Genomic DNA, 23,309 nt, shown 5'->3' with positions numbered 1-23,309 from the left:
ATCTCTCACTTTCCGGAGGAGTGCTGCGTAGGACGTTTTGTCCTTCGCCTCAACAACCAGAGCGTCACCCTTGCTTCTCTCCCTACGAGGCCTAGGATTCTCCTTATTCTTCCTGTCTTCCTTCTTCTTCTCTTCCTTCTTCCTCGCTTCTTCTTCCTTCCTCCTCGCTTCCTCTTCCTTCTTCCTCACTTCATCTTCCTTCTGTTTTTTCTTCCTCTCCTTCTGGTTCTCGACTTTACGCCACGCACCATTTTCTCCCATCTCCTTGATGCCTTCCTCGTCGTCCCTGCGTTTTTTGGGCTCCTCCTCATCTCCTGGCGTGTCCCTATCTCTCTTTTCAGGACGTGGATTTGTGGGTCCCTTCGGAGTCTCATGTGCTTGAGCCAGTCTTATGCTCTCCTTGGCCTCCAGCAGAGCCTTTTCGGCATTTTCGGCCCTTTTTCTCCACTCTTGACATTCCCGATCTGCCACTGTTATGCCGGATTTGATACCGGTCACAAGTTGCTTGATCTCTTTGTGTACGTTGTTTTTATCCTTCACGAACACATAGAGATCATCGATCTTCCTCCTGACCTCCGTCATTTTGGTTCTCCCGAGCTGCAGTTCTTGGGATTTGCTACTACTGGATATTGGTGTGAATATCTGGCTTAGCCCAACGCCTGGCTGCTCTTCTTGAAACTTACTGCTGCTGCTGGAACTCGCAGTGACCCCCAGGTTCGACACTGGTGATCTCTGCAATATCCCACTCCTTGCGAACACGTTTGCTCCTCCGTTTTCACTGTCTGGCGTATTGCCGTCGTTCTTCATATTTTTTTTGGTTTTTTCTTTTTCTTCATTTTTATTTTTTTCTCCAATTTTATCCATTCTGATGGGTCCCCCCTTCGGGCCGCTATCTCCACTCGTTGTATGTAGTCTCCTATCGTGATCCCATGGTTATCTATGCAAGCAGGGAGGCCATGCTAGGGTTGACACGGTCCTTCATGGGGGCCGTGTTCAGAGCCAGATCGGCGTAAGTCAGGAATGTTACATCTGAGCCTACTACTCACCAATCACCAATTGGTGACGAGTTTTGAACGTATCCGGAGGCCTGCCAAGGTTTTACCGGGACGGGGGCAGCCGCACTATTAGCCCACTCGCCATTTCAAGAAGGTGTCACCCTTCTTTACTTAGGGAGCAGAATAGCACGACTGTCAGCCCTGTAGCGTGGTATCCAATCCATTGTGCCGTGTCGTGTCCATAGTTCCATGCCGTATCCAGTATGCCGTAATAAGGATCTTACTGGCGTCGATCCTAATGTGCCGGTTGGCACTCCTGCGGGTTGACGAAGCATTTCCTCTATCGCCGTGTTATGGTTACCGCGCCAGTGTTCGCGTCGCACCCCCTCACTTTGCTATTGTCAGAAGGACAACATTGCCCAGGCTACACCACGGGGAGGCGTGAGGTAGGAACTTGTGAGAACCAGAGCTAGGTTGTCAACTCACCATTTGTAGCCCGTGTGTGTGTGTGTGTGTGTGTGTGTGTGTGTGCGTGTGTGTGTGTGTGTGCGTGTGTGTGTGTGTGTGTGTGTGTGTGTGTGTGTGTGTGTGTGTGTGTGTGTCTGTGTGTATGTGTGTGTGTGTGTGTGTCTTTATTATGCACTATGTATTATTATTGTTGTCCTACTGAAAATGCTTAACCACATATGCATTGAGTGGCCATTCAATTCTTACCTAAGTCTATTTAGCCGCCACCCCCCCCTCCCCTCCACACCATCAATGTAAGAATGTGTTTACTTATATGACACTTACGAAAAGTTTGAAATTCCAGCTCCCTCCGCCCCCCCTAAATGGGCTCGTATATATTGAATGATTCCTAAAACCTAAATCTTGCATTATCAAACAGCATTTAAAGATATTATGCTAAAAAAATTAAGCGAAAACAAATGTCCCGATTTTGTCAGTGTCCCGTTTTTGTCAGCCCTAAATTCATCAGGGGGCTGACAAAAACGGGGCATTACTGTAGTCACATAATCACTTTGAACGGAGTTCCACCATAGAGGTAACTCTAAGACAAGTAGGTCCCAAAGAAACGTGCTCAACTTTTTGGCTCACCTCTGGTACTATCTTCGGTCCCAAGCTTGTCGAATCAACCCTCGAAACATAGGAAAAACCAATAACCCCTCATTTTATCTGTCAAACTTTCATAGTGAATCAAAACAAACATTGCGTAGTACTAGAATTTTGACTAGAATAGGGTACGTTAATTGTTTGCTTGGGACCAATAGGCTACTAAAGTGGTGAGCCAATTTAAAATCGTTAGTTTCGTATTGATTGTTGGTTCCACTTTCCTGGTCAAACCAAGTGAAGTATCTTGGATTAGTACTTGACCAAAAATTAACTTTTAAAGATCACATTGAGGGCATTCTAGCCAAATGTAACATATATATAAAATGTTTGCTTCCTTTTATAAACAGGAAATCCAAACTTTGCCTGACGAATAAACTTCTAATATTTAAACAAGTTTATATACCGGCCATGCTTTATGCTCTGCCAATATGGTCTAGTTGTTGCACTACCAGGAAAAAAAGCACTTCAAAGGATTCAGAAGAAACAAGCTCAACTTTTTGGCTCCGCTGTCTATCTTCGGTCCCAAGCTAATCGATGCACCCCTCAAAACATAAGAAAATCTACGAACCCCTCATTTTATCTGTCAAATTTTCATAGCAAGTCAAAACAAACAAAGCGTAGTACTAGCATTTCAACTAGAATGGGGTACATTAAACGATTTGCTTGGGACCAATAGGCTAGTCAAGTAGTGAGCCAATTTAAAATCGTTAGTTTTGTACTGATTGTTGGTACTACCATAGAGGTAACTCTAAGACTAGTAGGTCCCGAAGAAACGTGCTCAACTTTTTGGCTCAGCTCTGGTACTATCTTCTGTCCCAAGCTAATCGATTCACCCCTCGAAACATAGGAAAATCCTCTAACCCCTCATTTTATCTGTCAAACTTTAATAGCGAATCAAAACAAACATAGTGTAGTACTGGAATTTCGACTAGAATGGGATACGTTAATCGATTTGATTGGGACCAATAGGCTGGTCAAGTAGTGAGCCAATTTAAAATCGTTAGTTTCGTATTGATTGTTGGTACTACTGAGATACATAGAATTTCGAATTTTGAGACTTTAGAACAAATGTCCAACAAAATAGTTAATAATTTCAGGCAAAAATCGTTGCAATCCTCAATTGCAACGATTAATTCCCTTTATACTTAGATAAGATTTAGTTTTAGTTTTTAGTTTTAAGATATCAATTGTTATACTGACATGCAGGTTTAAAAAACCTGTTTAAAATACTGAATTGCTAAGGCAGGAACAATTTAAAAACACTTAGATATATATCATAATAATTAAGGCTGGTAAGTTACTGTAGTAACTGGAGCACCTAGGTTAAAATGAAATGTAATTTATTTTGAATTTGGAACAAATAAAGAGTTAAAAAAAAAACAGGCCGAAATTTACCAAATTAACAATCTAGCCCGTTTTGTTCCTTGCGCTGCCCATAGTCTAAATCTTGTCGGAGTTCATGCAGCCAGTACTTCACCTACAATGATAACCTTCTTCGGAACTGTACAAGAAATGTTCAAATATTTCAGTAACTCAACTACGCGATGGAGTGTTCTTAAAGAGTCTTTGGGAGTATCTTTGAAAGGGCATTCCGATACTAGATGGCCGTCTAAACGACAAGCAGTGTCTGCTCTAAAACGATCAATTTGTTCCGTGTTTTCCATCTTAACCGATTTCACTGAGTTGACAAAGTATAATAGTGCCACGGTGCACGGTGCTCAAGTTCTTTTAAAACAAATAGATTTTAAGTTTCTTTGTCTTCTCGAACTATGGGAGAGAATCTTGAATAATATCGACAAAGTAAACGAATCACTGCAGGCAAAATCCATCACCATAGACGTGGCCTGTAAACTTATCAGAGGTTTACAGACATCATTTGAGGGAATGAAAACGGGTGGAGCTGATCGTGCAATACAGTATGCGAAAGAAAAATCCATTGAACTGGCATCGACAACAACTTCCAATTGACAGGACAGCGGAAAATGAAAAAGATCGATGGACATAGAACCACAGATATTCGAGCTCCTCTATCAAGTAAAGACAGCTTTAAGCGGGAAGTAAGCTCCGTATTCGACAAAATACTCCAACAGATGGAACAGCGTGGAGAAGCAATGGCGGATATAGCTTTGGAATTTTCATTTTTGACAGGTCACGGACTCGCTTCTATGACTATACAACAATTGAAGAAGGTCGCGGCAGACTTTGGGCTAAAGTATTCTACTGACATTGATACAGTAAAGCTTGTATCTGAGGTAGAAGTTTTTTAAACACAGATTAATGAGCTGTTGCCTGACCTGAGCTCTTCGACTCCCTTACACATCTTGAACTGTATTCTTGGATATTATCTCGAAGAAGTTTATCCTAACATCGAAACGGCTCTACGAATTTTTTTGACGCTTCCAGTTACAGTGACTTCGTGTGAACGTAGCTTCAGCAAGCTGAAAATAATAAAAAACTATCTTCGTTCTAAAATGAGCCAAGACAGACTCTCTGGCTTAACGGCGCCGTTGGTGTAGTGGTAAGCGTGATTACCTCTCACCCCAGTAGGCTTGGGTTCAATACCAGTCAGCGCCGCCGGGATGTTCTGAGGCATAACATCTCTGATCACGCCTTCCTTCGGATGGGAAGTAAAGCCGTTGGTCCCCGGTTCATGAGTTGATGGGTCGATAGGTAGGGTCCAGGTGTGGGAGCTGCCTTCCTGGCACGTCGATAGCATTGGTGCTCAGCACGGAAAACAAGATCGACGGAAAAAAACAAACCAAAAGAAAAAAAAAAGACTCTCTGGCTTGGCTATTCTTTCTATAGAGAAGGAATCGCTCCCAGAACTTGATTTAGACGTTAGGGGCTGTCCATAAACTACGTAGACAGTTTAGGGGGGGGGGGATTGACAATTATCCACGGCCCATATAAATTTTAAAATTTTTGTATGGACAATTGTCTACGCAGGGGGAGGGGGGGGGGTTAAGAATCCCAAATAAACTGTCTACGTAGTTTATGAACAGACCCTTATTGTGGATCAGTTTGCTTCAGCTAAGGCACGTAAGGTGAAATTTTGAATTGATTTTAACTTACAAAATACAAATGTGAATAAACGTTATTGCAACTGATAAAAACGGATTTTATTGTTGTATCGATCTATTTGACTCGACATATCACAAACTTGTATATGTAAGAATAATAATTAATTAATGTAGATCAAATGTTGTAAATTCATGTATGTGCAATATTAACAATACAAACACTTTCGTCAACATAAGTCACAAATTACCCAAGAGTGTAAAAAATTGCTATTTGAGATGGGGCGTAATTTTATTGGTTTGCCAGAGGCGCCGCCAACCCTCACTACGTCTCTGGGCACAACTCACCAGCGTGACACAATGCCTGAATCACAGAATCCTGGGACTAAGTAAAGCCCGTTGGCCGAACTATGGAGAACACAAACTGCCTTCGGGACATGTATGTCGTGGAACGCCAAAATAAGCGCTTGTTACTTGTTGTTGGGTTATGTGTTTCATAAGTGCTCTCAATTGTTTGTTGGAAACCCGTATAACACGTTTATTAAGCAATAAAACCACATGATTAGAATGATCTAGTAATAGTTGCTTAGTACAACCTGCTTGACAGCAACTTTTAGTGTTGTTGAACAATGTGTGTAGTGATAGTAATTGAAATTGTTTTTCATGATCGTGTTAAACTCAATACATTGTGTTGCATAAAAGAAGTGTTTTGGAGTATAATGCTTTTATTTCACGTTCTATACAGCTCTTGTCAATCGGTTTAACTGAAGTGTTATAAAAGTTATCGTTAGTCTTATGAAGCATATAGCTAAACCGAACGCAAACAATCATTCAACAGCGCTCCATGCAGAAGGGAGAAGCGCTGAAGACAGAAGGGGAAGTGCAAACAAATCGGTGAATCAAAAGTGCTTCGTTTTTCTACTCAACAAGCGATGTGTTGTGGTAGCGTTCCACACGGGCTTTCTATGTGCACTCACACTATCATAGCACGCTGCCTATCTTAACTGCAGGCAGAAGATGCCTTCTACCGCTAGGTGCGCTAGTGTTCGCAAATGACAAGTGGAGCCACTTCCTGATCCGAAGTTCCACTCCTGTGACGCCTCTGCATATTCGTTTAAGTATACTACTACAGTTATATACGGAATCTCCTCTACACACCAATAATCGAACGTTACCACGCGGCACTAGACGGCAGTAGCCATGGTGACGCTGTAGCAGTACACACCTTCCGAGTAAACAACGAGGTGCAACCTTAATCGTGCGACGTGACTTCTTGGGCTACGGACATCGCGTGACCCTTCATCGTTCCCAGCTGACCGAAGCGATTTAGGTAACACTATGGTACGTTTGATAGAAAGTAGCTTTAGAATAAGTCAGTCAGTTCCTAGTGGACGTTCGAATGGAAAAGTTTGTAAAAATGCAGTAGATTGATAAGTTTTCTGAATAAACGTGAGTGAATCAAATGTTTTTTAAAGTGATTGATAGAACATAAGTATAAACTAATCAACAGCGAAGCAATGACCTTTTGAAAAATGTATTATGATTATATTATCATTGTTCGATAGTAAAATCCAACCAATTACCGGCCACCCGTTGCGCTGTTGTCGTAGCGGTGATAAAAATGTAGACATCTGTCAGACGTGACTCACTCACTCACATCAGAATTGCCACTTTTTAAATTGAAAATTTGTCTTGTCTTGGTACGTTTTTGGTGGTCAAAAAGCTTGCAGAATTGTAGGAAAAGTGTCCTTCTTCAAAGTGACAAATCACTACAATGATAACACTGCTTGCAATCAGGAAAATAGTTGAATTTTTAGACAACGTAAACACAAGCTCCACCGCTTAACATTCTCATTGTTGTTGCAGGATCGTTGCCAGTGGTGGCACGAGTACTGGAGTTCAACGTTTTTCCTTAACATTTGATACTTTGCGCAATGACCATACAGAAGACGCACAAACACAAACTGGCAAACGGAAAAATGTCATGACATTTCTAAACTCTGTTCTGCAGGCGGCAGAACATTTGCGCACAATAAAGCAGCGGCGCGTGCGACATTAATTTATGTCATGTAGAATTTTGCTGATTTCTGGCTAATTATTATAGCATTTATTTGATGTTTACTGCATGGAATTATAAATTAAGAACGAATACTAACCACTCATAAGCTAAGATGTTAAAATTATGCGTAAATAAGGGAGTTAATAATTTACTGTGACACGAAAGCTTGCAGCTAAAATGGAATTTCAATAAACTGTTTGAAAAATAATGCGCTACGACATTTTTCCTATTCTCCTATCTCCGCCGTTTGTTTGTATTGTAGAAATACACGACCGCCCGTGTACTGGCGGTTTTGTTTTGCTCAGGACGATGGTTTTGCAAAAAATGTACTGTTGCCACCTCTGATCGTTGCATTATCCCGGTATGCAACGAGAACAAATTTCAACTTTTTCGAGTTCCGAATTCGGGTAGCAACAAATTCGTGCAGTGCAGAAAAGTTGCCACTGTTTACGGATCAGAAGAATATAAGTTCTAAAGTTTGTTGTCGGGGGGTAATTTGAGATTAATTTCATGTGGCCGCTCCCCGGGATGGGAACTTTGCGAACAAATTCATTCCCCTCAATTCTTGCTTTGCTGCCGATCCACTAGTGTAACCCAGGCACACAATATGCTAGGTCTCTAAATCCGCTAGCACGGAGTCCCCAACATCATCCGTTTGTTGACTGACTTGGACGTCGATTTCAATCATACAAAACATAACCTAAATAATATCGGTGCATCAAAAAACGCATTTTCATTATCTTTCAATGACATTGCAATGAAAGTTAACATAACATTACATTATTCGACAAATTTCCTACATGTATCATCCAAAGTAATGCTCGTATCTCACTATTTCGAACTCTTTTTTCAATAATTTATCATTAAAACTCTGGAATTTAAACCGGCTGCCATAAATTTATCACCATCGACTAGTACTATTTCCCGTCACTAGTGACGCATAAATTTCACTTGGATTCTACTATTCAGTTCAAATTAAACCGTGTCCATCCGCACCTTGGTGCTACTTCTCAGTATTGGTCTCCACTCTCATACCAAGCAGTCAGCATACATTGAGCACACCTTCCCCGAGTGGGTTTATTTCTACGCAGCATAAATCCGATGATAACATATATATGCTACGTTGGTATAGGAGTGTATCAGAGTTACTGTAGTGGCACCGAGGCAGCTATCCTTCTGTCAATTTCAGTAGTAGACTTGAGCTTGTACTCGTGGACAGTTTATATTTTATGTTCAGATCAGCTGCGGCACATTGCAGTCACATTAAACTTTATTGACATTTGCCACTTAGAGCTGTTTCGCTAAACTTCTTTTGTTTGTATATTAGGTCGCCGTCGATGTTAACATCTATTGAATATGGTTTGGTAAATTTTTCTGTGGTTGAATATGTCAAGGCTGTAACATTACTGCTCAGTCAATGTTCCTTCGGGTGGCAAGTATAAGTTTTAATTGATGACAGTCTTTGGACTGTGAAATATGTCGTGCTATTTTTGGGACAAGAGGGAAAAATGGCTAGACTATCACTATCCAGAATGAGAAAAAAGTTTATGAGGTGAGTTTTTTGTTCTAAAGAAATCGGGCTGATCTAAGATTTCTGCTCTCTTGTAGGTTGCATCCTATTTGGCGTATCTACAGTATTTTAATAATTCTACTTACTTTGTACAACGAAGTCTTTATTTATGTCCTACAGAAGTTTAAATGGTCGAATATTTCTTGTAAAGAAGGTATGTACGAATTGATGGATTGCAACATAACAACAGAAGGAGTAAATACATTACTTTTTTAGAAAACTGTCTTCGAATGCTGCTTGTCGGAGATCCGCAAATTCTAGGCCACTCCTTCGACTCCAGGTACTACTCTGCAATGGCTAATTTTGACTCGGATCGATATCTGGCCTGGTACTACGAGAAGGCCGTCGAGCACGTGCAACCGGATGTGATATGTTTTCTTGGCGATTTGATGGACGAGGGAAGCACTTCCAACGAGAATCACTTTGAGCAGTACTTTGAACGGTTTGGGTCAATCTTTCCAACGCATCCATCTGCGAAGGTATGTTGCTCTATCTAATTAGGTTAAAATTTTATTTATGTCGTTGAAATGCATTTCCCAGACAATTTATATACCCGGTGACAATGACATAGGGGGTGATGCTGGTGAGGAGCTTAAACCTTCCAAAGTGCGACGGTTCCGGCAGTATTTCAGCGAGAAGCCGGCTTGGATCATCAACGATAACGTTACCATCTATAACATTAACAAGATCACACTCGAGAGGCCATTGAAGGATCCTCGGTTGGTGAACAAGGAGGGAGAGGACGTATCGGATCGGTATATCAGGATCTTCCTGAGTCACTTGCCATTTTTGAGCTCTCCAGGGACTTTTACTTATGAGGTATAAACTAACTAGATTGCATATTCAAGGCAGATTACTGATAAAAGCATCACTTCTCCCCCATTCAGGCGATAGGGAAGCTCAAACCGAATGTGATATTCTCTGGACATTTGCATGCTTCCCGCTTCGTGCGGATACACCGGAAGCGCTTGCGAGCGGCCACCTATAAGCCACTGAGCGGTGACAAGAAGACGGCTTACAAAGTGCACACGTTTGATTTAAGCTACCACCAGGACACGGATGAATTGCTGGAGATTGTAATTCCCACCTGTTCGTACAGGATGGGCGTACCGGAGATCGGTTATGGATTTGCAGTAATCGGTAGGATAAATTCAGAGTTTCAATTCAAAATAAAAGTCAAATTGTTCTTTTTTCGACGCAGATGGCACCACATTAAAGTATACGGTACTGTGGACCACCAAACGCTTTCATCAGCTGATCTCGTATGTGATTGTGGTGGTCATACCACTAGCATTCCTACTACTGACAATACTGTTTAAAACACTGAAAATCATATGCGTGTGCCGGCGGAATACGCGGTCGAAGCTTCCGATTTGAAAATTTAAATATTTCATATCTGCGGGTCGGGTGTCCAGGTGCAGCGATTTACACATATTTAGTAGTTTGTAAGGTTAAGAAAAAAAAAGTCTGGAATAAGTAACAGCGATTGCAATTTGTTGATGTGATTTTTGTTCTAAATTCTTCAATAGTGAAATATATATATGCTGAAAACTTATATCTCCGTGTTAATATGATTTGCAGTAAAGGGTGGAACGGTCAAAAATTAGTCGCACACTGATTATGTTATTGTATAAATGATCAAACTTTATTTCTTTTTGAAGTTCACAGAATACAAAATACAGGAAAATTATTTGATTAGGCTTTCGATTTTCCAAATGCGAACTATCGGGATTTTCGTTTCACACCTTCCATCAGATTTTGTACCGCTGTTGTATCAACCTCATTTGATGCTGAAAGTCAATTTGCTGTTTATCATTTCCAACTGTTTTCCCCAGACAGTCTTTAATTCGTGTCTGGGGTCATCTGAACTGGAACTGGAACTCGAATGCTGAGCTTCATCATCGATGTCATCAAGAAGGCATGCGCTGGATTGTAACCCGGCAGGATATCGCAGCAGAACAGAGGCTCATGGCGGTGGAGCCTCAACAAGGAAATAAAGGAAGTCGACAGGAATCTGACCAGGCAAAAGCAAGCAGTCGCTCAGGATGTAATTTTTTTTACGTTGGCCCTAGAGGTTTACAGGATACATAAGCAAGTAGGGTTTGTCCAGCCTCCGGCCACACTGTGATTCATGTATTTATTTATTCGTCAATCTAGACCATCTGGATATTGGACAATCAAAACCAGTGTTGGCAAAATCAGAAATCAATTGATATTTTTCCGCTCTCATGCGCTCGCAATATGACGCGTGATATTGGAACAAAATATCATGCTTGATATTGATTTTACAAGCTCTTTTGATATTGTGAAACTATTCACAACGTGCAAAAATCAAGCTTAGAGTTGACTCGACACAAAAATGATTCCATTGCACATCGTTTTCTTAGAAAGAGAAAGCTTAGTTTGCTATCTTTTTTAATCTTCAACGATGGCAGACTCGAAGGGACTGCTGCAAGCCGTTATGGAAGTTTTTTGGCTCAGCTCTGGTACTATCTTCGGTCCCAAGCTAAGCGATGCCCCCCTCGAAACATAAGAAAATCCACGAACCCCTCATTTTATTTGTCAAACTTTCTTAGCGAATCAAAACAAACATTGTGTAGTACTAGAATTTTGACTATAATGGGGTACGTTATTGCTAATCGAGCCAATTTTAAATCGTTAGTTTCCAACCGGTGCCAGAACTGCGGCCAATTGAGAAGTAAAGACTGACTTAAAGTAAATTTGTACGCACAAAAAGACCTGTGATTCGTGATTCAATAAGTGTCAATAAAGTCCATTAATAGATGCTTTACAGTACTTTTATTAAAACTTCAAAGTTACAGCATTAGATGGTTACATTTCCCCAGTTCGACCGAAATCTTGACCCGCATTTGCTGGATGTCCTTGACTGCTCCGCCGCTTCGTCGAGGTCACTGCTTTGAAATTGCCCAGAATTCATTAGCTTGGGGACAACATCGATCTTGTTGACAGCATACCACCTGAGAACCACCTTGGAGTAGTGGCAGCTGGCCAAATCGGACGAAAAAATGACTTTGTCCCTCCACTTGCGGCTTTCTTCGATGTAAACTTCGATGTAAAACTCGCTTGCCAAATCATAGCCTTCTTCGCGTCTCCACGTTCAGTCGCGATGTAAAAATTTTGACCGGGAAGCTGCTTAAAATTGAATTTGATGTTGTTCGGATGTTTGCAATTGTACTTCGTGTTTGTTGTTCTCTGATGTTTTCAGATGTACAAAACGTTTAAAGTAAACCGAGAAGTACACGTTGTTTAAATGTTTTCAAATGTAGATGTTTACTAATGTTTTTAGATATACAAAACACTAGAATCTTACTTTTCAAATGCTTTCTATTATATTTACAACACATAAGAATTAGAAACATGATCGTGTAAACACTACACACCATTGTTGTTAGATAAATCATAAATCATAAAAATGCGTACATAACAGTCAATGCTGAAGCTCCCGTTTCCCACCAGTCAGTTAACTGACCTTATCTAACCTAATATTATTGCGGCAACTCTCTATGCGGCAGGGAAACTATGCCATTAGCGCGCTAAGAGTTATTAGACCACTAACATAGGCGCCAATTTGTAGGTGACGAGGCACTTGGTGACATTACAGCGAGCTTGGCGATTGTTATAGCATTTTTGAGTGAACTACCAGACAATCATGGCAATGTGATCACTGTGCCTCCAGATCTCCCTTTAAATCGACCCGCTGTGTCAATTTGTCAATAATGCATGACATTTTGGACGAGGTTGCTGGCTTGTTTGGTCCACTGTTCGGATATACAAGTGGCAAGTCTTCCCCTTCACGGATCGCTCAAAAAATTGCTGCCTGTTCCACAGATGATCCACAAATGCGGAAAATTTTGGGCTGCCAGTGTTCTACCTTATTGACGAACTGCAAATATATAATAAACAAAATTATTGTGCATGAAAAATATGACAATGGACAATGCTCGAGGAGCACTGGGAGTTTTCAAACGACGCGTGCTTAGGACCATCTTTGGCAGGGTATATGAAAATGGTGTATGCAGGAGAAGAATGAACCACGAACTGGCGTAACTTTATGGCGAATCCAATATCCAGAAAGTCACTAAAGGTGGAAGGGTACAATGGGCGGGACACGTTGTAAGAATGCCGGACAACAATCCCGCAAAAATGGTGTTTTCCTCAAATCCGGTCGGTACAAGACACAGAGAAGTACAGCGTGCTAGGTGGTTAGACCCAGTGGAGCAAGATGTAGGAAGTATGGGACGCTCGAGAAATTGGAGACAAGCAGCCAGGGACCGAGTTAGTTGGCGCAACTTTGTTATAAAGGTCAAATCTTGAGGGACGTCGGACCAGCAAAAGTAAAGTAAGTATCTTATACGTTGGCCAAATTGTTATCCAAACTACTTAAAAGTTCGAAGAAATAGTTATTAGATACTACAGAATTCTAAATTTGCATTATTTATGAAAAATTTACATTAGAATTGTACTTTCTTAAATCTCAAATGTTCTTGCATTGCCATGGTCATCTGGGATGAGGCTGGTCCACTGATCATTTGGAATGAGCTCTCCGCACATCATTGAATCAATGTAGGATCAATGTAGATATGTAGATATCAATGTACATAGATGGTGTCATATGTAAAGTGCGAAAAGAGAATGAAAGAAATACGAAAAAGATTAGCTTCAAGAAGTGACAGTTTCATCGGATTAGTCACCAAGTCCCCCCACCACTGCTATCTGCAGCCCTATCACTCCCATCCCCACGATTGCTGAAGATAATAATAAAATTCTTGATTTTATTTAAAGAAATTAATATTTAGAACATTTGAGTTACCGGGATCCGTATTCGGTTTCCCCATCGGGATCCGTCTACGGAATCCCTATCAGGATACGTATTCGGTTTCCGCATCGGTACACCCAACCGGTGGATGTAAGATTCGCTTACAATTATGTGGGATTCATCATCAGAGGATGTAAGTGGAGACCGCATGAACCGAGGATGCGATATACCTAGCTGCGGTCCGATGTAAGAAAATTGGAGACCGAAAAATGTTGAGTTGTATTAGTGAGTGAAATTAATTATGTCGAAAAAAAAATAGAAAAAAGGTTGCCGACTGGACTCGAACCACGGACGTTGCGACTATCAGACCTGTGCTTTCTCTACTGCTCTCTCCATGCTTCTGAATATGGTTAGCCTAAAAGCAAACATCAAGCGCTCATTTTCTCGCATGCTCGACTTCGTATGCTTTTTCTGCTGGAGAGATTCGAGATAAGTGTGTGCGTCGTTCTACAATGTTCTACAATGTACGTCGTTCTACAAGCTTACTGGTATAGTCGAAAGCGTAGATGGAACACGAAATAAAAAAGACAAAAAACCATTACATCGCCTGCATGGTCAATTTCTAACATTCGTTGCGATGTTCATGAACAGAGGATGATAGGAAACGGAACTAACATTCATTGTAATAGATTTTTGGTTTGCGTGTAGGATCCGTATTCGGTTTCCCCATTGGGACCCGTATTCGGTTTCCTCATCGGGATCCGTATTCGGTTTCTCCATCAGGATACGTATTTGATTTCCCCATCGGGATCCGTATTCGGTTTTCCCATCGGGAGGATCCGTATTCGGTTTCCCCATCGGGATCCTTTTACGGAATCCGTCTACGGAACCCGTCATCGGGATCCGTCATCGGGATCCGTCTACGGAAACCGTCATCGGAATCCGTCTACGGAACCCGTCATCGGGATCCGTCTACGGAACCCGTCATCGGGCTCCGTTTACGGAATCCGTCATCGGGATCCGTTTACGGAACCCTTCATCGGGATCCGTTTACGGAACCCTTCATCGGGATCCGTTTACGGAACCCTTCATCGGGATCCGTCTATGGAATCCGTCATCGGATTTCCACTTTATTTTAGATTTTAGTAAACACATTCACTAACCTGCAAAGAGATCCGGCTTCAAACTTCCCGCCGGGATCCAGCTTCTGACTTCCTACCGAGATTAGGCTTAGGATTGGTGCACTTTCCTAAAAAAACATAATTACATTACATTACATTAATTCACATTTACTTCCCTGAAAACATCGAGTCGCCACCAAAACTCGCGACGGACACATTATCGGCACTTTCCCGGGCTAATTCGTCACAAAATCAAACTTTACCCACTACGAAAAAAAAACTGTACACGGCCAATGAGATCAACGCAAATTTGAGTACAGTGTACTCAATTTCGAAAAAAGTGCAGGATGAGTAAATTTGCCGCATGTTTTCCTGTGGGAAACCTCAAAAATCTGCCCTAAAATTAGGAAAATTGACGAAAATCCAGAGAATCCGATCTTTACTTTTCTCATATTCGGAAAAAATTTCCTGGAAAAAACTGAAAAACATGAAGGAAATTAACTCAAAACCGAGGGGGCGACACATCTAAATCTCAATTATAGATGCTCAAAAAATCTCACACTAGCGAATCAATCTTCGAAAAATCATCTTTAATTTCTCGCATCTACTTGCATCGTGCTTCATCTTTTTGCAGGAAATCATCAAAATAGACATAAATCTTTCTTCTATCTACTCGGCGTGCGTGCAGCTAGCCACAGGAAAACACAATCTTTTCTGCATCGTAGATAGAGTCGTCCCCCTAGCTCAAAACTGAGTTCCTGCACTTTTTGATTCTAATGTAACGTTTGGTTCTGTTGTCATTGGATGTATTCTGATGTTTTATGCGAGGGGGACGACTCTACACAGCAAAAAAAAATGTAATATCGATCAACGTAATTCCAGCTGATGTATGAAATAATGATGTAATAGCAAAAAGCAGATACAATATTACATCAATGGATGTAATTTTGTTCGCAAAATCGATGTACATTGTACAATGTGATATTACACAACCGATGGATTGACCTGGTTGCATCAGTTTCGATGTAATATTCAACAACTTTTTTTGCTGTGTATCTACGATGCAGGAAATATTGTGTTTTGCTGTGGCTAGCTGCGCGTACGCTGAGTAGATAGAAAGGAGATTTAACACGATTTTGAAGATTTCCTGCAAAAAGATGATGCGCGATGCAAGTAGATGCGAGAAATGAAAGAAGATTTTTCGAAGATTTATTCGCTAGTGTGAGATTTATTGAGCATCTAAAATTGAGATTTAGATGTGTCACCCCCCTCTGTTTTATGCGTGCAACAAATTACATCGTGATGAAGTTTGATTCTAATGTAACGTTTGGTTCTGTTGCCATTGGATGTATTCTGATGTCAAATTTTACATCGTCAAGACGTTTGATTCTGATGTAACGTTTGAGGCTAATGTATTTTTATGTACTTGGACGTTACACTGAAGCATAGAGGTAACTTTAAGACCAGAAGGTCCCGAAGAAACGAGCTCAACTTTTTGGCTCAGCTCTGGTACTATCTTCGGTCCCAAGCTAATCGATTCACCCCTCGAAACATAGGAAAATCCACTAACCCCTCATTTTATCTGTCAAACTTTCATAGCGAATCAAAACAAACATTGTGTAGTAATAGAATTTCGACTAGAATTGGATACATTAATCGTTTGCTTGGGACCAATAGGCTAGTCAAGTAGTGAGCCAATTTAAAATCGTTAGTTTCGTATTGATTGTTGACTGAAGTCTGAATACATTAAGGGTACAGCAATACACGTTAAAATTTAATGTATTGAAGATGTCTGCTGATGTTTCCTACATTACAATTTCTATTCGGGTCGTCAAAACACGTTCGTACAAGAACCGCTTTTCACGCTTTTTGGCCACGAATTTCTCCTTCATGTGCCGGTTTAGATGTTTACTGGCTTTGTGCGACTTGTATCTTTCCCTGGCAAGGATGTTCCGCACCGTTTGAAAGTTGGCGTTGTACCTGTGGCCGCATCTCTGGTCAAAAGACCGGGGTTAGCTTTAACGCACCTCAATACCTTGCTGCGCAGCTGACGATCCCTGGTTCGAGTTTTTTCGTAGGTCCGCGGATTCCTTTCCACACTCAGGGTTTTCTTGTAGGTTTTGAGGACTCGAAAAACTGTTGTTTTTGGCATCTTCAGCACTTTAGACATCCTGGAACCGGACCACTCCGGATTTTCCAGGTGTTTGTTCACAATATTTTTTCGTCTTTTGAGTTTCATTTGACGTTATTTCTGAACGCGATCGACTACTTTGATCAAACTTGCTCCAGTTGTTCTCTATAGAAGTGTAAACAAACCACTGTCAAAGATTTTCGATTCGCAATTCTAAAGGTGTGCTAGCGGCTCGCGAGGGGCGTACCAATTTACTTTTAGTCAGCCTTTATCAAAACGGACAGACCTACTGTGCAGCATTTAAGCATTTAGTTAGCCTTTACTGGGCCATCATGAGACAGGCACTTCGGAAACACCCTACACGGGAACAAATTCAATCTCCGAAATGAGAAAAATGACTCATGATTTCATAAACATAGCGTATTTTCATGTTATGAAAATACACCATGAATAATATTCATGATATCATGAGCTATGTTTGCGTAGCGCACCCAATATTCTCGAAATCATGAATCATCCGAGTTAAAATCATGAACTTATCTCATGAATTTAACGTTTAGCATTTAAACCAAAATATATAAAAAAAAAATAGAGCATTAGACTGGAATCGAACCAAGAACCTTACGATCATAAAACCCATACTTTGTCCACTAGACTATCAGTACTTGCATAAGATGATAAGAGATACACAGCAAAAAATAAGGAATATTACATGACATGTAAACCAAAACCATTTTAAAATTACATTGCTTTAAACTATGTTTTAATTTAATTTTACATTAAAAATCATGCAAATTATAAAAACATGATAAAACTAATAAAATAACACGTTTATTCTATTGATTCTCTCTTGCAGTGTAATATCACCACGTGATGTAAAAACTTATCGAGAACATCGGATTTTCAACGATAAAACCTATAAATTTACATGCGCGTTTAAATTTAAATCAATAAACATTGAGAAAGCTAATATGGCAGACGGACCGATTATTCGATCAGTTTTTTATCCGCTCGGTTTGTTTTGTTTTGTGCGCCTAGTGTTGGTTATGTGGAACGATTTATCGTGCATACGAGCGTCCACAAATAGTAAATGGATGACAGATAAAATATTGATTAAAGCGGTTTTATACAGAGAGCACTTTAAGTTCGTGCAGAAAATCATAAATTTGGATATACACACTTCGAAAAGTTGATGTAAATTTAGGTGCTCTGAGACTGACATATACGAGCGTCAATTTTGACATAAAATTGAGTCATAATAGACGCAAAAATCAGCTCAATCAAATGTATTTTCAAGCACGGAGCACTTAATTTTACATGACATGTTTGTTTACGTCTCATCCTTTATGTCAAAGATAGATTCCGTCACGTGTAAAATTAGTTATTTCTAAGTGTGTAGAAAAATAGAAAAACATTCAAAAATGCGCTCGTGTTTCCTTTTTTCTCCTGACTTATCGTTTTGATGCAGCGGTGGAAGTGTAGGTTATGTACTGTGCCGTGAAGGCGGGATATTCGTATGGCAACAGTTAGTTTCTCAAAAATGGCATAAAAGAAGACGCTGACATTACAAATAGCCAAATATGCTGATTTAACTGATACACTCTTGTGAATAGGTAATCTTTTCCCGCTTTAATCAAAATAATCTGTATAAAAGTAGTAGTTGCATAATTGATTCCCAAGTAACATTGCAAGTTTTATCAAGGTTTTAAAGCATTCTAAAAGTCTAAATCATGGTCTTCAGAACCCTCATGAAGCCAAAATTGTTACTAATTTCTCCTTAACGTAAACCTGGAAAGGAAGGATTTGGCAGCATCTTGTTGAGACCTGAAAATATGCATCATGTCCACGTATGATAACAGCAAAGTAAATGTGTCTAGCATACAAATAAATTATTGCACAACTTGGACGTGCTTCGATGCCATATTTTACAAAACGTGATTGATATTTTTTAACAAATCTTAGTGCGTATCGCTGTCACGTGCTTTGCTTATCATCGTTACACTAATACTTTGAGCCTTTCCTTTTTGCATTACGTGACGGTTTATGTTTAAATTATCAGTGAAATAAACACATATGTATACAGTGAGTTCATACTTAATAACGACTAAAGGTCACCTGTTAGAATCAAATCGATGCGTTTCTTTGAATTAACGTTTTTCATCTTTTAGGTCGTTAATTAGAGATACCTGTCTATTAAAATATATGCTTATTTCACTGATAAAAAGCTCTCTTAAGAAGTCAACTGAAAGTTTCGTGTTCATCCATAGCCGAAGTTCATTCCTTCAGAAATTCACCTCGTCGAAGTTGAGCTTTTCTCTCTCGCGCTTGGTTTCAATTTCCAATACGAACAAAGCCACCAGCACCCACGATGGAAAATGAACAGGTGGGCAGGAACTCACAGTCTCCCAGTGTTGGTGAGTTCTTTGCCGTTAATGTTCACGAAAAGTTCACTATTTTGCTATACAGAAATTCAAAACAAAAATTTTATCTGCGGATTTGAACAGTTTTTGACCTGTTTCATACTACCGGAAGGTGTATGCTGGTCACAAATGCCGTGCCAAACTGATTTCCTACTCAATTAATCAATCTTTGATGTGAAATTCGCTAATAAACACGAGGCGCATTTCGTATAGCAAACATGCCATAACAAAATGGGCATGGTTCATTTAAGTAAACAAACTAACACTTCTTCCGACTGTTACACCTATGTATTAGCCGTCTCGACCCACGATGGAAAATGAACAGGTGGGCAGGAACTCACAGTCTCCCAGTGTTGGTGAGTTCTTTGCCGTTAATGTTCACGAAAAGTTCACTATTTTGCTATACAGAAATTCAAAACAAAAATTTTATCTGCGGATTTGAACAGTTTTTGACCTGTTTCATACTACCGGAAGGTGTATGCTGGTCACAAATGCCGTGCCAAACTGATTTCCTACTCAATTAATCAATCTTTGATGTGAAATTCGCTAATAAACACGAGGCGCATTTCGTATAGCAAACATGCCATAACAAAATGGGCATGGTTCATTTAAGTAAACAAACTAACACTTCTTCCGACTGTTACACCTATGTATTAGCCGTCTCGACCCGGCACGCCACCACTGCGGGGGTTCGTCGCTTATGGTTCGTGTCTGCAGAGCAAGACGTATTTATTTTTTTCGGAGTTCTTTTTGTAGTATAAGTTTGTTTGTAGCAACAAAAATCGTCTGTGGTCGTACCTTTCAACTGCTTCGCGGTCCTCGTAGTTTGAACTTTATTTATGTACATTTTATTACTCATCAAACCGTTTGTTGTAGGAGTTTTACTGGCGACTTGTGTCCATGTAGCGGGATTGTTTGTGAATTGTTTTTGACAGTTTTTTTTTAAGATTTTAAGAACGTTCACAAGAGCACTTCAATTTAAATTTTTCAATTAAATCAAAGTTTATCTATTTTCTAGAAACAGTCTCAAACTTGGGCATCGCACTCGGAGCAAGCTTTTTATTTTCGTCTCGTGAGGAAACAACTCGCGATCGTGAATAAAACAGTCTGAATGGCGCGGGGGCTTAATATTGAGACTTTCTATACGTAATTTAATAAGTCGTAGCAATCAGCAGTGATCTTTTTTGCTGGATATTAATGTTGTTCCGTCTTAAATGGGAAGCAATCGAGCAAAAAACCCGAAACTATAAAACCATTTACTCAGTGAATATATGTAACAATTACTCTCATGTTTGATTTATACTCATTGTGATATTTACAATTTTGGCATGCGGAAGACCCCGATTGTTCGAGCGAAGAAGAGCAGAGAAGGCATTTATTGAGTGAAATCAAGTACGATTGTTATTTTTTGGAAGCTGCCCAGAAGGAGAGATGGACGATTCGAAGATCAATGGATAAGGAAGTGCGTGTGAAGTGAGTTGAAAACATGGTGTGTGCCTCATCCGCATCGGTAGTGGAATTATAGATGCTACCTGCTGCTAGTGGCTACTAATCTCTGTTAGTGATCAAAAAGGAGTGGAAACGAGAAGCGAATGAAGAAAAGAATAAATTAACAGCGAGCGCACTTTTGTCATCGGATATCGACTGTATGTTTACTGTTAGGAAGGAGGAAAGTTTGGCGTTGAGGTACGACTCACATATAACGAGGAATTTTGTCCATAGGAGAAAAGGCGGCTCAACGAATGCCTTCGGAATACTAATGTGGACGGCGTGAGCAATCAAATGCTGTGAAAGGTCTAGTACGGCGGTTTAAACTTTTGGAAAAGGTGAGAAGCATTAATTTTACTGGCAGGGAACTTGTAAACGTAAGAGCTCAAACAAATTTGGTACAAAAAGTCACACTCATTTTAAAGACGTTTTATAGTTTAGAAATAATTAAGATTCTTGGTATTTCACGCTTAAAATCAGGCGATTTGAAGTATAATTAGGTTCTTTAAGGGTATTGAGGTAAATGCATATTCGTAATCTGCATTAAAAGTGGAACCTAAACCCAAAATTTCATCATTATTGGTAAACTGGAACTATTTTAATGTAATCGGACATTAACAAAAATCACCTTATTAGCGCCCCTCGGTGTCACTTTATATGGAAGCGATCTGTCAGTTTGTTAGTTTAGTGTTAAAGAGTAAAGTTTTTATTTTGTTTTCAATCTTGATTTAAAAATCAAGATGAAAGTGCGTGGGTTCGAAAAAAATATCGCTGTGCTCAGAAAACGAAGTTCTTTCAGGTGATATATAAACACCAATACATTTTTCAAAATTAAAGATCCCAATTACACAGAGAACCAACAGAGGATGCATATCTCGCGGAACAATTGAAAAGGGTACAAAAGCTTTTGTAAACAAAGGTTGTAAGGCACTTTACGCGCCAAAGTACGCTCACGCATTCGAACAATATCATCAGGTAGAGAAAATTATCCTTGGTTTTGCATAATATGAGCTAATATACTATAGAGTAAGAATAGCGCTACACTATGTTTGTTTTGATTCGCTATGAAAGTTTGACAGATAAAATGAGGGGTTAGTGGATTTTCCTATGTTTCGAGAGGTGAATCGATTAGCTTGGGACCGAAGAGAGTACCAGAGCTGAGCCAAAAAGTTGAGCACGTTTCTTCGGGACTTTCTAGTAGAGTTACCTCTATGATAATACCGGGTACAGAACTGTCAAACTGCATAGTTTTTTCTCGCTTTGACAGTTGTGTCCCTATTTAATGTAAGGAAAAGATGTTTCGACAGCGACGGCAGCGCTATTCTTGCTCCATAGTTTATTAGCTCTATTGTTTGCATGGGCTTTCTTTGGTTCGCGTGGAAGTTTTGTTTACAAAAGTTTTTGTGCCGTTTTCAAATGTTACGCTATCCTAAATGAGTAAAAACTGGGGATCTCAAACTTTATTATAGGTAACACCAGCGCCGGCCTTGTTCGAGTGAGTAGAAGTGTGTTGACGTGATACTCGATTTGTTACAAGCCGACGAATACTCTGCACTTGCAAGATAAATCACTGAGATGTTGGATAAAAGATTTGGGATGGCAGCAGGGTTCGTTTTGGCGATGGGTTCAAGTTAAGAATGAAAGTGACTAACGAATCTGGAATGTGAACGGGCTTGAGATTAAAATCATTATATTCTGCTTTGTAAGCAAAAACGGTCTCTCTAAGACCACCGAGCCCCGCATATCACATCACATCACACCATCATGGTATGCGTAGGGCTGAATTTTCATACTTCAGTTGTTTCTAGCGGTGAATTAGATTTGTTTGTACTTGTTTGTGTGCGTTTCTTTATTGTACGTTAGTTTGATTTTATCCTGTGGCGTCGCCTTAACCTCAATGTACATATGCAATTAATCTCGAAACATAAACAATTATCAAAATATTGCTTGAAATGGACAGATATCGAGTAATCTATGCATTTTGCAACCGATTCAAGAATAAATATGACATCTGGGTTCTAAAGATGGTGCACAGGTAAAAGTCAGGTTACGTGACGTTACTGATTTTATAAATATAAAAAAAAACTAAATTTTCATCTCTATTTTCAAGGATTCCAACGTATAATAAATATCTATGAAAAGGAAACTGGGTAAGAATCCAAGTTGATCATTTTCAGACAGACAAGGGTGTAGCCAGGTTTCAAAATAGGGGAGAACAAATTTATTTTTAAAAGGGGAAGGATTAGGCCTGAACAGGAACGCTATTTGACCGAGTGCTATTATGTCGAATGCTTTTAGGCCGAATGTGATTAGACCCACGTAGAAAAAAATATCGTCGAAACAAACATATTTGAGGTAAATTTAAAAGTAAACTCAGTTTGTTCTGGCCACAAAAATAAACTAGGTTCATTTAAACTTATTCCATGTTAGAAGTCATGTGATATCGATGTTTAAAATAAAAATAATGGTACATTTATTTTAAAAATATTTTTGTTGAAAAAACCGTGAATATTTTTGAATGATATAACAACTATGGGAACAAAATATATGTGTTTATTTAAACATGCTGTTCATTTTTAAAACAAACAAACATGTTTTTAAATTATTTTAGAAGGTGTGCG

General features: G+C 39.8%; 2 protein-coding genes across 3 annotated transcripts in view; both read left to right on the top strand.

Annotated features, from left to right (window-relative positions):
- The first annotated feature begins 8,371 nt into the window (after positions 1-8,371).
- On the top strand, positions 8,372-10,292 carry LOC135703814 (uncharacterized). Its single transcript, XM_065225139.1, has 6 exons — positions 8,372-8,733; positions 8,790-8,905; positions 8,968-9,230; positions 9,292-9,570; positions 9,639-9,891; positions 9,953-10,292. The coding sequence occupies exons 1-6, from the start codon at positions 8,690-8,692 to the stop codon at positions 10,126-10,128; spliced, it is 1,131 nt and encodes a 376-aa protein (XP_065081211.1). The 5' UTR covers positions 8,372-8,689; the 3' UTR covers positions 10,129-10,292.
- A 9,591-nt stretch (positions 10,293-19,883) lies between these two features.
- The window catches only part of Rcd6 (Reduction in Cnn dots 6), an 87,616-nt gene continuing 84,190 nt past the window's right edge, over positions 19,884-23,309 (top strand). Inside the window, exons 1-2 of one of the 2 annotated variants that reach the window (XM_065225235.1) lie at positions 19,884-19,903; positions 20,538-21,026. The gene's annotated coding sequence lies outside the window, so the exon portion shown is untranslated. Of the gene's footprint in view, positions 19,904-20,395; positions 21,027-23,309 lie in introns of those variants that run through there. The other variant, XM_065225234.1, reaches the window with a different exon arrangement.

Source organism: Ochlerotatus camptorhynchus, unplaced genomic scaffold (genome assembly GCF_037179485.1).
Source record: "Ochlerotatus camptorhynchus isolate MF236.1 unplaced genomic scaffold, CSIRO-AGI_Acam_v1.1 ptg000222l, whole genome shotgun sequence".
Taxonomy (NCBI): Eukaryota; Metazoa; Arthropoda; class Insecta; order Diptera; family Culicidae; genus Ochlerotatus; species Ochlerotatus camptorhynchus.
This window is presented reverse-complemented; position numbering and strand designations above follow the sequence as displayed.

What these genes read in the sequence shown, in the direction of transcription:
- LOC135703814 (XM_065225139.1), top strand. Translation starts at nt 8,690, where the DNA reads ATGGCTAGACTATCACTATCCAGAATGAGAAAAAAGTTTATGAG. An exon ending in CAACGCATCCATCTGCGAAG is followed by an intron (nt 9,231 to 9,291) that starts GTATGTTGCTCT and finishes TGCATTTCCCAG; the next exon opens with ACAATTTATATACCCGGTGA. An exon ending in TTATGGATTTGCAGTAATCG is followed by an intron (nt 9,892 to 9,952) that starts GTAGGATAAATT and finishes TTTTCGACGCAG; the next exon opens with ATGGCACCACATTAAAGTAT.